Below are 15,054 nucleotides of genomic sequence, written 5' to 3'. Positions count from 1 at the left end.
GCAGGGGGCATGGGTTCGATCTCTGGTCGGGGAACTAAGATCCTGCAAGCCGCGAGGCATGGCGAAAAAAATTAACAATAAAAATAACAATAAAAATAAAAATAGAACTATGATGTGATCCAGCAAGTCTATTTCTGGGTATATACACACAGAAGAACTGAAATCAGGGACTTAAACAGATATTTGCACACCCATGTTCTCAGCATTATTCACAAAAGCCAAAAGGTGGAAACAACCCAAGTGTCCATCTGCAGGTGAACAGATAAATAAAATGTGTCTATATACAATGGAATATTATTCAGCCTGAAAAAGGAAGAAAATTCTGACACATGCTCCAACATGGATGACTCTCGAGGACATTGTGCTAAAGGGAAATCAGCCAGTTATAGAAAGGTAACTACGGTATGGCTCCACTTATATGAAGCGCCTAGCGTGGTCCAATTCCTAGAGACAGAAAGCAGGACGGTGGTGCCTGGGGCTGGACGAGGAGGCTGGGGAGTTGGTGTTTAATCGCTATAGGCTTTCAGTTTTGCAAGACCAAAGAGCTGGATGGATGGTGGTGATGGTTGCACAGCAATGTGAATGTGCTTAAGGCCGATGAACTACACTTAAACTTGGATAAGATGGTAAAGTTTATGTTATGTGTATTGGACCACAACTGAAAATAATGCTAAATAATACTTTTTAAAAAAGACCAAGGGGCTTCCCTGGTGGCGCAGTGGCTAAGAATCCGCCTGCCAATGCAGGGGACACAGGTTTGAGCCCTGGTCTGGGAAGATCCCACATGCCGTGGAGCAACTAAGCCCGTGCGCCACAACTACTGAACCTGCGCACCTAGAGCCCGTGAGCCACAACTACTGAGCCCACGTGCCACAACTACTGAAGCCCACATGCCTAGAGCCCATGCTCCGCAACGACAGAAGCCACCGCAATGAGGAGACCACGCAACGCAACAAAGAGTAGCCCCTGCTCTCCGCAACTAGAGAAAGCCCAGGGGCAGCAACCAAGACCCAACGCAGCCAAAAATAAATAAATGTATTAAAGCAAAACCAAAAACCCAGGGAATTCCCTCGTGGTCCAGTGGTTAGGACTCCACGCTTCCACTGCACGGGGCACAGGTTTGATTCCTGGCCGGGCAACTAAGATCCCAAATGCCGCAAGGCGCAGCCAAAAAACCACAAATGGGGACAATGAGGCATCTAGAAATAACAGCAGAAGAAGGGGTGGCATTCCTGGAGCCCAGGAGCTGTGGGAGCCTGGGAGGAGAGCCCTCCACGGCAGAGAGAGAGGAGAGAGACTCTGTCCTCTCCCCTCCTCCGGGGCCCCCCTCCCGCCAGCGCCCCCATGGGCTGAACCCAGCAGGACCTGGGAAACAGGGTTCCCTGCAGGAATGGGCCCAGGGGCAGGGGACCCGGAGTGTCGGGGCAGCAGGTGGGAAAGAGCGCAGACTGGGCCAGGCGGCCTGGGTTGAGCTGGGTAACCTTGGACCCATCAGAGTCTGTTTCCTCAACTGAAAACGGGGCGATGCTGATCCCCACCTCCCGGGGCGGCGTGGTGGTGGAGAGAAGCGCCAGGAGCCGCAGGGACTGTTATCTTTTCTGTGTCCACAGGGTGGCACTTCCTTCCTTCCTTCCGCCTTTTGCCTTGGGAAGGTTCCAAAATGCCTCTGGGGGCGAAAGCTGAGCGGACCGCACAGGAAGCGTCCGGGGCCTGCAGGCAGGCGGTCGATAATTGGTTGATTGACCGACTCCATGCTCAGCCGTGTGGCAAATGGGACAAATGAGCTCGAATGGCTGGGCCTGCGGGAGGGGCCGGGAGGTGGCCGAGGGTCCTGTGAGGGGAGGGTGAGCAGAACTCAGGGGTCCCCGAGCAGAGGAAGCGCCTGGGAGAGGCTGGAGGCGATGGAAGTTTCTGGTCCCTGGCCTGGGCAGTTTTCCATTGAGTGAGTAGTTGCTGAAATACTTTTTTGGGCGTCCCCACCGTGGCACTGAGTACGACACAGACACGCAGGACTAGAGCCTCAGGAAAAATAAGAGCAAACACTTCTTGGGGATTAACTGTCTGCTCCCCTCGGTGGCCGCCCAAGGGTGGGGAGGCGGGGCGGGCCCAGAGCCCATTTTACAGATGGGAAAGGGGAGGCTGGGGTCACTGGTCTCAGCTCCCGCAGCTCCCGGTGAGACCCAGACGTCCCTCCCTTTGTCTTTCTCCACCAGCAGCCCGAGGGGTGGAGAGGGTGCGGCCTGATGGTGATCCTCTCTGGGCTCACAAGGGGTCCCCTGGGGAAGGGCGTGGATGTCACCCAGGTAAGATGCAGCGCAGCTAGCCGGCCGCTTGGACCTGGTCTGTGGGCTCAGCCTGCCCAAAGGGGTGGGGAGCAGACTGGAGCTTCGGAGCTGCCGTCCCCAAGGACAGGGTGTGGGCAAGCGTGACCCTGACTCCCCCTCTCCAAGGGCTCAATGGCTCTGGCCAGGACTGGCTGGGTGGTGGGAAGAAGCTGCTCCCCCAAGCCTGACACCCCAATTCATGTCCTCCGCTGCCTCCCCCTCCTGCCCCCACCGGCATCTGAAACCACAGCTGCCTGTGGTGAGTCAGGCTGGAGCCTTCGGGGCTGAGCCCAGGTCCGGGGGAGGGAAGGGGGGAGGCAGGGAGGGAGGAGCGCTGTCCCTGACGCCGGCCCCTCCCCCACAGTGGGGGTCAGCACCCCTTCCTCTCCCCCAGGAAGTGAATCCCCTCCACGATGAAGGGATAAGAGAGCGGCTGAGAGTTGGAGTTTGAGCGAACACTGGTCACATCACCCACCCCACTGAGTGCAGTGGGATGGGGGGGGATAGCCCCCAGGACTCCTGGGTCCCATCCAGCCTCCCCTCCAGGCAGCTCAGGTTTCAGCACTGATTCCTGCCCTTGGTGGAGGGGCTCCACCCTCCCGGCACAGCTGCTCTGCTCACCCCGGAGGCCTCCTCTCCCACGCTGTGCCTGGGATGGAGGTGGGGAGCTTGGGGGTTCATAGCAAGACCACCCCCCTAGTTGGCTGGGCCTCTGCACCATGACCTGCGTCAAGAGGCCAATGTCAGGCTCCCCTTTCCAAGCCCCAACTCTGGGGCCCCCCTGGAATCTGAAAATCCTCCCCATGCCTCACTGTGGACTGCAGGCCTGGCATGATCCAGCCCCACGGCCTCATGTTCCCTCCATGCTGGCCTCTTTGCTGTCCCTGAACACCCACCTTTGCACTTGCTGTTCCCTCTGCCTGGCTCACTGTCTCCTCACCTTTGTCCCCAGCGGGCTCAGGTCTATCTGGGCTCAAATGGCTCTTCCTCCTTGGGGCCTCCTGCAGGCTCTGTCTCCATCAGCTGCGACACCTTCCACGACTAGCCTGCCGTCCCTGTGCCTCAGTTTCATCACCTGTAGGGCACTGGGAGCCGGCACAGAGCACCTGCTTGTGGCCTCCACTGGAGTGGGGCTCCCTGAAGGGGGGCCTGGCAGGTCACAGATGCCCCGTGCACACTTCTGAGTCAGTCGGGGAGCCGGCGGGAGGTCCTGGGGCCTCCCCGAGGGTGGTCCAAGCACTGCCGTGTCTGTGTTGATGCCCTGTGACCAGTCCTCCCGGCCTCTCACCAGCCTCGGCCCACCAAGCTTGCCGGAGGTCCAGTGTGAGGGGTTTGGCCTCTCAACTCCATGTACCCTTGGCTATTTTCCCCAGAAACACCAATTTTAAGACAGGTTGGCCAGGTGTCTGGATACTTGACCGGCAACCACTGATCACTAAGCGTCTAGAACTTTACCCTGCTCCGTCGCCCAGCAGGGCTCCACCCAGTACAGGCCTGAGTTCCAGTCCTTGGTCTCTTTCTACCTGGGTGACCTCGGACAAGGGGCAGGCGCCTTGGAGGCCATTTCTCATCTGCAAAGCCAAGATGCTCCTCCACGGACCCCGGGGCCCCACTGCCGAGTTCAGCCTCCCAGGGTGTCACTGTCCTGTGACTTTGGGCAACCGACTGGACCAAGCTGTGCCTCAGCTCCCCCACCTGTAAAATGGGTACTCCTCACCGGCGTGGGACGGTGTTGGCCTGAGGGGTGCAGGAGGAACGCGCCGGGGGTGAGGGGTCAAGTCTCACCTCTGCAGGCGCAAGGCCTCGGTTCCCCACTCACTGCCCGGTCGGGGGGACTCCGATCCTGCACCCACTCCAACAGGCCCGGCCAAGAGAGCTGGCTGCTGGCTGCCCACGGGCCGGCTCTCAGAGGGAGAGCAGGCAGGGGCGGGGGTGGGTGTGCAGGCTGGAGGCTGCGGGCCGAGGTTGTCCGGGCGTCCAGCCAGCGCCGGGCAGTGAGTCAGGGCCCAGGCATGCGGAGGGCCAGGGCCTCTCCCGGCCCCTGTGAGCTCAGGCACCTCCCTGAAGGCGCCCGCCGGGCCCCGCCGGGCCGCGTTCCTCACCCACTTGCTCACTCCTTGGGCTGGCTGCGGGGGAGGCCTGGGGCGACGGGGCCCCTCTGAGCCCAGGTCCGTGCTGCCTCCCTGGAGCCACCTTCTTCTTCTTGGGGAAACTGAGTTCTGGGCAGGCAATGCCGCCAGGGCCCCTCCCAGAACAAAGCGAGGCCACTGCTCAGGCGGCGGGGAGCAGGCCCACGGGGGGCTCAGGCCCTGGGCCCAGAGAAGCCTGCGTCTGTAACTGCACCCGCCCCTCAACACCGGCTTTCTCTCCCAGGGGCTCTGCACCTGCTAATCTGTTTGAACTAGTGAGAAATACGCCTCTCCGCCCGCCCTGGGACCCTCAGCTGGGCCGGCTCTACTCAGGGCGGGGAGCACTCCTGCAGGGGAGCAGGTGGAGGCTGGCTGTGTCAGCAGGAAGAGCCAGCCACCAAGGTGACAGCAGCTCCTCAGCTGGCCTTGGCAGAAGACTGCCCGGTTCCTGGCTGAGGCTGCGAGGCAGGGGGGCGACAGCCCTGAGGGTGCCCGCCCCCCTCCCCCGGGGTTTCCGCGACAGGGCTGTGCTCCTCCCATCTAGTGGGTGGAGGCCAGGCATGCTGCCAGATATCCTGTCATGTCCAGGACGGCCCCCACCAGAGACAGTGACCCAGCCCAGACATCGTGAAGGCTGAGGCAGGAAAACCCTGGTCTAGATCAAGTCTTTTGCCATTTGGAGGCCAAGGGTACAAATAAAGGGCTCTGCTTCTTTTTCACATCATAAAACACTCTGCCAGCCTTGAAAATGAAAACAGCCCAGGAGGGCTTATGTGAACATTTCCTTGAATATGTAAAGCCAGGCCCTCAGCATAAAAGCAGGGCCTCTGAAGTTCTTCTGGGAATCTTTCTTTGTGAGCCAGATGGACTGGGGCTGCTTACATTTCAGGGAGACTAACAAGCCCTTTTTTGGGTCTATCTCCTGGAGCCCGACAGGCGGGATCCCTTGCTCTAGGACCTCCGAGAGACACCGGAATGGACTATTTTTAGTGCCCACTTGATGTACTCAGGTGCTGCTAGAACTTACTTTTCCCTCTGCTTAGAATGTCCCTCTCTGATCAAGAAATACAAATCGTACTTACTGTAAATGGTACAGAGGTGCACAAAACCCAACACCCAGAGGTTCATGTAACTACCAAATCTACTGGCTTCAGGAAAAGCTGTATCCAAGAGGCACTTGATATTGAAGGGACCCTACTTCTCACTCTCTACCCTCAGACAGGCAGGCAGGCTGGCCACAGGCTTCCCACTCTTAGTAGTACCTCAGTCACTGAGGATGGGGGTTAGGTGAAGAAATCAATTGGCTGGCCCAGGCCTTCGTTGCATGCTGAATCAGTTAGGGTTTATTTTGGCTGTTTGTGATAGAAAAACTAAAATAACAAAGGCACACACAATAGTTTAGCCCCTACCCGCAAGGAAGTCCAGCATTGATACCCAGCTACACCATCATCAGGGAACCAGGTTCCTATCATCCCTAGAGGATTGCACCCCTCCTTAAGTGTGGCAATACAGCTGCCAGGGCTCCAGCCATCACACTCAAGTTCCAGAAAACAGAGGGGAGGGGGAAAGGGTATACTCCCTTGCCTTTTAAGAAGTCACACACAACACTTCTTTTAACACTTCATTGTCCTGAACTTAACTGCAAGGGAGGCTGGGAAAAGTTGTGTTTTGACTGGGCAGCTAAAAGGATTTCCTTACCAAGGGGGGAGGGGAGAACAAATATCAGGGAGGCAAACAGTGGTCTCTGACACACAGCCCACCCTGGAGCCAGGGATGGGCCCCTATACATCCTATAACGTAATCTCTTCGTGACTGACTCATCCTTTCCAGTCCCAGCAAAAATGCCACCCCCATCCCCTGGGGCAGGCCCCCTCCCTGGCCGGGTCTTGAAGCACTCTGGATGCTCTCTAGCTCGAGGGTGGCATCTGATCACTTTTGACTCCTCCATTGGCTCAAGGGATCCTTCATCTTGCCTTGGGTTCTGAGCACAGCTCGGACACACAGTGGCACTCAGAGAATGAACGGATAAAAAAGGGCCAAGCCTGAATCACAGATGACGAAGACCTGGAATTTGTCATCGGATACTACGGTGTCATTTGTATGTTGTCACAGACGTGAAGTCACAGGCCTGGCACAGTTAAGTCAGTTTTCTTTGGTTACCTAGTCCAGCATTTGAGGCCAAAGTCAAGAGGGGGGAACGGAGAAAGAAATCCAGTAAAAAAAACTCATTTACGTATAAACATTTAATTTTAAGCTGATCTCACCACTGAGGCACTGACCACCCACCACAGGCTGGTTCCCACTGTGTGGGACTGTACGATGCAGTCCCAGAGGCTCCTGGCTACCACTCCGTGTCCACCAAGCTCCAGAGATAGTCGCTGATGAATTTCTTGGAGAGCTGGGTGCTCTCCAGGTGGATGGGCTGAGCAACGCTGGGGCCATGATGGACTGAGGGCGCAGATGTAAGGGAAACCCAGCACACGTGGCCCTCCCCCTCCCTCCACGACGAAAGGACACTGCCTTTAAATTGTTATTATTAAGATAATTAGAGACTGAAAGAAATTTTTACGAACAGAAAGTTAAGATAATGCACTGTCTTTTTTAAAAAATTGTGGTAAAATACATATAACAGTATATTTACCACCTTAAACATTTGAAAGTGTCCAGTTCAGTGGCATTAAGCACATTCATATTGTTGTGCAACTATCACCACCATCTCCAGAACTCTTTCCATCTTGCAAAACCAAAGCTCTGTCTCCATTAAACACTGACTCCCCCTCCCACGATAATCCCCATCCTACGTTCTGTTTCCATGAATCTGACTCCTCTAGGGACCTCATGTAGGTGGAATCATACAGTACTGACTTTTTGTGTCTGGTTTATTTCAACCAGCAGATTATGTGCCAGGTTCATCCATGGTGTAGCATGTGCCAGAATGTCTTTCCTCTTTAAGGCTGAGTAATATTCCACCGTATGGATGGACCACGTTTTGTTTATCTGGTCATCTGCTGATGGACACTTGGGTTGCTCCCACCTTTTGGCTTTTGTGAACAGTGCTGCTGTGAACATGGATGTACAAACACCTGCTCAAGTCCCTGCTTTCAATTCCTTCGTGTGTATCCCCAGAAGTCGACCTGCTGGGTTATGTGGTTATTCTGCTGAATTTTTTAGGATCTGCCATAGTGTCTGCACCGTTTAAGATTCCCACCAACAGTGCACAGGGTTCCACTTTCACCACAAAGGATACTGCCTTTGATCATCCCCGGCTCACATTCATAATCCCACTCAATTTTACTAATTCGGCGATAAAGTTGAGCCACATACCTGCGTGAGAAGACAAAACAGAGAGAGAGAGAGAGAAAAGAAGTTACTCCATCGTCGACGCCAACAAAGAGCTGTGGGCTGCGTGCACGCACACACACATACGCACACACGCACTCGCACCGCGTCTGTGGACCTACACGGCTGAAGGGATGGTGACTGTCGTGTCTTCGTCAACCTCCCTCTCTTGTCTTTCGAGATCAGCCTCGATCTCCTTGAGCTCCTCCAGCTCTTGGCTGAGCTGAGTAAACAGGCAGTTAAGGACCCCTGGCTTTGAAGGGAGGGCTGCCCACGTGCTCACACCAACCCCGTTGGGCCCGGGGCTGTTGGCTCCAGGTGTGTTTTCTAGCGTGAACAAGGGCCTCCTGGGTGAGGCTGGGGCCCGGCTGTTCTGCACACACAGGAAAGGATATAGGAGGCTGGTCTTCAGACGGGCGTCTTCCTCGCTGGCCCTCTGAAGCTCGGCTTCAAGCTGCTGCAACTCAACGCCGCCCTGGTGTGCCTCTGCCTTCGCGTTGAGGAGGCTCTGGGCCACCTCCTTCTCCGCAGTGAGGACCTCTGCAGGGCAGGGAGAAGTCTGCGCCCCTCAACTAGGGCTCCCCAGGAGAGCCCCGGAGCAGAGGGCGGCCTCAATGCCCCTATCTATGGCCACGTTCCCACTTCCATCTCTAGCTCCCGGACCCATCGTTGTATTTGCAAATGCCCACCTGAGAGTCCCACCTGGACCTGGCACATGTGCTTCCATTTCACCGAAATCACACTTGAATCCATCCAAAGTAATACAGTCTGGTGCTTGTTTGCACACCTAGTCTTAACTTATGACGTCACTCTCGACCCCACTGTCCAAGCAACAAGCCTGGGACTCACTTTCTGGATCCAGTTAGCCATCCCGTCTGGCAGGACCCCTTCTTCCGCGTGCTGGTCCTTCACGCCTCCAGGACCACCCAAAAAACCTCCCTGCCGTGTCCTGCTTTGGTCTCTCCCGCTGCCAATCCTTTCTGCTCTCTGCCTTCGGAGCGGCTGCGTTCGAGGCCAAATGTTAAGTCGCTCCCCTGCTCAATGACCTCCCGTGGCTCCCCAGTGTCTCCAGGATAATGTCCAGGTCTTTTTGGGCACCTTCGGCATCCTTGCCATGCTCCTCTCTCCCTGCTTTTCGCCCCACCACGTGCTCTTCCCTTTGCTCTGGCTGCAAAGACGCCTCATCACCGTGCAGACACGCCATGTTTTTTCAGTCCTGGGCCTCTGCCTGCCTGTCTTCCAGGGACCTGTGCCCCTGTGTCCCTGCCCACTGGCACACCATTCCCAGCATTAAGGCCTTCTGGATAATGCCTGCCTCAGCCGGCTGGACACTCTCTTCTCCCTCCTGGGGCGACACTGTGCTCCCAGGACAGCCCTTATCACACTGGACTATTTAGTCCCTGTCTCTCTTCTTCAAAGCACAGATTGCATCTTAAGATCACCGTACATCGCCAACACCTACTCAGAATAAACACATTTTGAACAAAACATCCAAAAAGATCAAAAACACCCTAAGAAGGTTACTGTGTTCCTTCCCACAGACTCACAGAAACCTGCCAACTCAGAGAAGGCACGGATGAAAATGCTTCTTAAAGGGCCGGTGTTTAAGTGTTTATAAACTTATATTGTTAATTTTTAATCAAAGCACTGCATGTCTATGGTTGTGAAACTTTAAACACACACACACACACATATAACCCTCTCTAAGCCTCTCCAACCCTCTGAAGCAGCCACTTAAACTCCACTGTTTTCTCTGGCATCGACCTTCATATTTCTAAATAATTTGCTTATGCTGCTATTTCTTGATCTGTCTGTGTTAGACGGTGCCTGCTGACTTCCTGTTAGGAGAGCTGAGGGTCTGGCTCTCTTTTGCAGCCTTCCCGCCCCTTCTCCACTCACCCTCCGAGCAACAACCAAGTCTCCTGGGATGATCTCGTCCCCATGGACATTCATTATAAGCTGTCGTTACCCGAATGTGTGCTAAGTGCCACAGGTGACCACGGAGCCCTAACTCACTGAACTCTCACCACCCTCTGAGGGTGGCTGAACCCCTCCCCCCATTTGAGAGGCGATGAGCAGAAGCCCAAGGTCCAGTGACTTGTCCACACACTTAGCTCTGAAGCCGGGATCTGAACTGGATCCTTTTGATCGAAGCCCCAGCTCCCTAGAACATCGACTCTCGTCTCCCTGCCCCAAATCCATCCGTTCTTCTGAAACCCAGGCAGGTTGGGTGATGCTGAGCTTCTCCCCAACCATCAGTGAAAGGGGAGTTAATGGAGCGGGAGGGGAGGAAAGAAAGGAGAGGGAAGGAAGGAGGAGGAGGAGAAAAGAGCAGAAGACCCTGACCAGGACATCTGTTGTGCTTAGACTAACATCCAAACTCCTCCTGGGGGCTCACAGGCTGGCAAGTATGGCCCCTGCTGACCTCATCTTCTACCTCTTTCTCCTGGGTCTCCAGGCTCATTCTCACCTCATGACCTTCGCATTGACAGTCCCCTCTGCCAGGAACACTCTTCCCGGAGCCATCCCATGGCTAGCTCCCAGATCATTCAAGTCTCAACCCAAACGGCACCCCCTCATAAAGTGTAATTGTCAAAAGGCATTACAAATCCCTGGCACTGAAACCACAGTGGAGAACTAGATGACAGTTCCTCAGAAAAATTAAATATCAAATTACCATCTGATCCAGCATTTCCACTTCTGCGAAAATACAAAAAAGAATTGAAAGCAGGGACTCAAAGAGATATTTGTACACTCATGTTCATAGCAGCATTATTCACAATAGCCAAGGGGTGGAAGTGTCCCAAGTGTCCAGGGATGGATGAATGGATAAACAAAATGTGGTGTATGCATACAATGGAATACTGGAGATGATGGTGGTGATGGTCACACAACAATGTGAATGTACTTAATGCCACTGAACTGGACACTTGAAAATAGTTAAAATGGTAAATCTTAGGTTATGTCAATTTTACAACAATAAAAATAAGTTTGAAGCCTTTAAAAGATAAAAACAAAAAACCCCTGGGCTTCCCTGGTGGCGCAGTGGTTGAGAATCTGCCTGCTAATGCAGAGGACACGGGTTCGAGCCCTGGTCTGGGAAGATCCCACATGCCGCGGAGCAACTGGGCCCGTGAGCCACAACTACTGAGCCTGCGCGTCTGGAGCCTGTGCTCCGCAACAAGAGAGGCCGCGATAGTGAGAGGCCCGCGCACCGCGATGAAGAGTGGTCCCCGCTTGCCGCAACTAGAGAAAGCCCTCGCACAGAAACGAAGACCCAACATAGCCAAAAATAAATTAAAAAAAAAAAAAAAGTCATTAAAAAAAAAACAAAAAAAAAAACCCCTGATGCTGAGAAAAGCTGCAACAAGGGCAGCCCCCATTCCCCTTTTAAGGGCACAGTGCTGTGCAAGCATCATCTCCATGAATCTCACTTTGATCCATCAAGGGGTGCTATCAGCACCCCCATTTCACAGATGAGGAAACTGAGGCTTCAGAGGGAAGCACTGGACTGGGACCAGAGGGTTCATGAGTTAACAGCTGAAATCCTTAGTCCATCACTTCCTGACAAATCCATTTTTCTTGTTTATCCTCTGCCTCACCCCACTAGGATATTAGCCCTACCCCCACCCCAGGGATTTTGTTTCTTTGTTCCCGGCTGTCACCCCATGACTGGCACTATGCCTGGACCCAGCAGGTGCTCAGTAAAACATCTGAACAATCTCAGCAGGAAGATGCGGACTATTTATTATTACAACCATTTTATGGGAAACAGAGGCATTGCTAGGTAAAGTAAGTCACCTCAAATCTCACAGCTGGGAAGTGGCGGTGCTGGGATTCAAACCCGGCGCTTTGACACCTGAGCCCCAATTCAAACCCTGAGTCCCAGCTCCTGCTCACGGCGCGTCAGACCTCCTACATTCACCACTAAACCCCCGGGAGGTGGCTGCTGTCCTGACGCCCATTTCATGGGCGGGGAAACCGAGGCTCAGAGGGGACAATGCTCATCCGCCGGTCGCACGGGGAAACAGGGTAGGGGATGGGGCGCCCAGAAGGGAGAAGGTTCGAGGCCGGCCTGGCCACCACCACCAACACTCGGGCCCGGCTGCCCGCCGCCCCCCGCCCCCGCCCCCGACCCGGCCTTCACCTCGCAGCCGCTGTTCGGCACCGTCTTGCGTCTCCAGCAGCCGCTCCACCACCTGCTCGTGGCGCCTCAGCAGCCGCCGTTGCTGCGCCTCGGCGCGGTTGGCACCCAGCAGGCTCAGCAGCCCCTGGCTCACCTCCTCCATGTCGCGGAAGGCCGCCATGACTACACTAGGACCAATCCCGCGCAAATTTAACTGCTCCTGGGCCCCGCCCCCTTCCCGGAGAGACCCGTTTCCATTGGGTTTAGCCCACGTCAGTCATCAGCCAATGGGGGAGGCCGCTTCTAGTCGGACTAGTGCGCCTGCGCGGGCTCCTCTGTCAGCCATTGGCGATGGCCAGTGTGCGTAGGGAGGGGTGGCGGGGGGGGGGGTGCCTCCGGCGTCCTGCCTGATGCGCCTGCGCAGGCTGGAAAGCGGCTGCAAGAGCTTCAAGCTGTGTCTTTCCGGGTCCAGCGCCTGCTGCGAGCAACTCGCTGTTCTAGGGGCGAAGTCGAGAACTACTTCTCGTGGAGCTGAGGTTCAGCGGTGTATGTGTGGGACACTCACAATAAACATCATAAATAAGTGAATTCTATAAGAGGCTGCGTAGCAAAATGGAGTCTGCAGCCAGATTTATTGGGTTTCAATCCCAGATTTGCCACTTACTAGCTGTGTTACGCCGAGCAAATTGCTTCATCCTTCTGTGCTTCAGTTTCCTCTTCAGTTAAATGAGGATCATCATAGTGTCTACTTCAGAGTTGGTGTGAGAGTTGAATGAGGTCAGTGCCTGGTATTCGGTACGTGCTTTATAGGTGTTAAATAAAAAATACGTAGAAAGCTAGTGGGTGAGGTGTTTGATTCTCACCGAACACCATGTTGTGTGCGGGGTTACGGTTGAGGAAAGACAGACTGTTCACTTTTGTGACATGTCCCTCAAATGAGGTGAAGAAATCAATCCAGCGGGTCATGACCAGCATTTTCAACAAAATACAATGGAAGAAAAAGAAATCAGTGCATTGTGTCCAGAAAGCTAAGTATTGTTTTGGGAACCTCCCCCCCATTTGTCTACTGGGTGTGGCAGATTGTATTTTCCAAAAAGTGGCTACAGAAATAGTTCCAATTTTGCCACTCCCTATCAAGAGGCAGACTCCAGTTCTTCTCTTGAACTTGAGCAGGATTTGTGCAACAAACAGTGTGGCAGAAGGGATGCCGTGTGAATTCCAAGTCTAGGTCAGAAACTAGAATACATCTTTTGCCTGGTGCTAGCTCGCTCTCTCCCTCTCTCTCAATTCCAGGATACTCTCTGTGAGCCCAGCTGCCATGTTGTGAGGAAGCCCAAGCCACGTGAAGAGTCTCCCAGATAAGGTCCCAGCTGAAACCAGCATCAACCACCAGAGAAGTAAGTGAGAGAACATTGAGATGATTCCAGCCCCCAGGCTTTGAGCCATCCCAGCTGACACCAAGAGGAGCAGAGAGAGAACTGTTCCCAGCAAGCCCGGCCCCAACTGCAGGTTTGTGAGCAACATCCATGACTTTGTTTAAAGCCAGTAAACTTGGGGGTAATTTGTGATGCAGCCATAGCACCTGGATCACTGGGTCACATGTGAAATTTGTATCTTGCTATGGGTTGTGTAAAAAATCATTGAAAGCCACAGCTCTAGTGGCAAGTCTTCACGGTAAGCCAAGAAACAAATGAGCAGAATCATTTTAGCTAGGAACACCTGCTATAGGGAATAAAACAGGATCATAGGACAGAGTCACCAGAGTTGGGGCAGGGGAGGGAAGCGGCTTTAGGTTAGGTGGTCAGGGATGGACTCCCTGAGAAGGGGACATATGAACTGGGACCTGAGTGATGAAAAGGAAACAAAAAGGAAACAAAGCACCAGGCAGAGGAAAGAGTAATTTCAAAGGTGTTAAGCACGGGAGAGCTATGGAGTGGATTGGCTCCAGATCTTCCGGAATCAAGAGAACTTGCCGGCAAGACTGGATTCCATCCTTCTCTGAGGAAGAGAAAGGATGCTTCTGGGTGTTTGGCCCAAACATCTGTTGGGTGGTGGGTGGTGGTGGTGGTACTAGTGACCAAGGTGGGTAGGGGAGCAGGCTTGGAGGTGGAGGCCTGCGTGAAATGGAAAGCTTGGGGAAGTTCCCAATGCCTGGAGGCTGACCACGTGGAGCTATCGAGAGGGTAGTTGCAGGACTTCCCTGGCGGCCCAGTGGTTAAGACTCCGTGCTTCCACTTCAGGGGACGTGGGTTCGATCCCTGGTCAGGGAACTAAGATCTCGCATGCTCCACGGTGTGGCCAAAAAAAAAAAAAAAAAGAAAAGGTAGTTGCTTGGCTATGAGTCTGCAGAGACATTTGAGCTGCAGATAGAGATCCGGGCATCGTCAGGGTGCAGCCAATATCAGATGACAGCTCTCTTGGGGGAGAGTATGGAGAGGACAAGGTCTGAGGACTAAGTTCTGAGACCCACCAATTGCAGATGTTGGAGAAGAGAGGAGAAGCCGGCCAGATAGAGAAGGCACAGCCAGGGAGAGAGGAGAGAAACTACAACAGAGGCGTCAAGATTTCCACTGACCATCCAGAATCTCATGGAGCTGGGGACACCCTTAAGACTAATATATTTATTTAGTCTTCCCCGGGTCACAGATTCCTTTGAAATCTAATGAAAGCAACAAGACAGGCTCTTCTTTGAAAAACGTACCCAACAGGCACACATTTTTGGATTTCAGGACCCCAGAAGGCCATCCCCAGATTTTCAGGTTAAGAAGCTCCACAGCCTTTGTCTCATAGGGTGGCTAGCAGATGTATAAGTGATGACACCTTATAGTTGTTTCCTGCAGAAATGTCGGTGTCCGGGCATGGAGCTGGGTCCCCAGAGTCAGCGCTTATGGCATTGCTCACCCTCCTGTTAGCTGAGCATTTGATTCTCAGATTGCTCTGTCACCATCAGCTATGTGACCTTTGGTGGCAGGGGCTGGCCTTCTCTGTGCCTAAAGGCGGGCACAGTGCTGAGTGAAATGAAGAAGAGATAAGACCATGGGTTCAGTTTCTGGCTCTGCAGTTCACCTATGACCGTGGCAAGTTCTTAACCTTTCTAAGTCATGGGCTAATGATAGCTCTCTTATCAGCTGGGAAA

The 15,054-nt window shown here is 54.0% G+C and overlaps 1 protein-coding gene and 2 long non-coding RNA genes across 4 annotated transcripts in view; 2 read left to right on the top strand and 1 right to left on the bottom strand.

Annotated features, from left to right (window-relative positions):
• Positions 1 to 1,842: 1,842 nt before the first annotated feature.
• Positions 1,843 to 2,787, top strand: LOC130707048 (uncharacterized). Its single transcript, XR_009007054.1, has 3 exons — positions 1,843 to 1,942; positions 2,214 to 2,303; positions 2,719 to 2,787. It is a non-coding gene; the product is annotated as an uncharacterized LOC130707048 (long non-coding RNA).
• Positions 2,788 to 6,678: 3,891 nt separating this feature from the next.
• On the bottom strand, positions 6,679 to 12,116 carry SPC24 (SPC24 component of NDC80 kinetochore complex). Its single transcript, XM_057539714.1, has 4 exons — positions 11,940 to 12,116; positions 7,915 to 8,332; positions 7,701 to 7,777; positions 6,679 to 6,901 (listed from the first exon to the last, which is right to left on the bottom strand). Exons 1-4 carry the CDS (start codon positions 12,097 to 12,099, stop codon positions 6,795 to 6,797), a joined length of 762 nt encoding a protein of 253 aa, XP_057395697.1. The 5' UTR covers positions 12,100 to 12,116; the 3' UTR covers positions 6,679 to 6,794.
• Positions 12,117 to 12,341: 225 nt separating this feature from the next.
• The window catches only part of LOC103007716 (uncharacterized), an 18,369-nt gene continuing 15,656 nt past the window's right edge, over positions 12,342 to 15,054 (top strand). For both annotated transcript variants that reach the window (XR_449876.2, XR_009007053.1), the window contains exons 1-2: positions 12,342 to 12,695; positions 13,212 to 13,427. This is a non-coding gene — a long non-coding RNA (uncharacterized LOC103007716). The remainder of the gene's footprint in view (positions 12,696 to 13,211; positions 13,428 to 15,054) is intronic.

Source organism: Balaenoptera acutorostrata, chromosome 2, assembly GCF_949987535.1.
Source record: "Balaenoptera acutorostrata chromosome 2, mBalAcu1.1, whole genome shotgun sequence".
In the NCBI taxonomy this organism is placed as follows: Eukaryota; Metazoa; Chordata; class Mammalia; order Artiodactyla; family Balaenopteridae; genus Balaenoptera; species Balaenoptera acutorostrata.
Note: the sequence above shows the minus strand (reverse complement) of the source record. Positions and strands in the feature narration are given on the sequence as shown.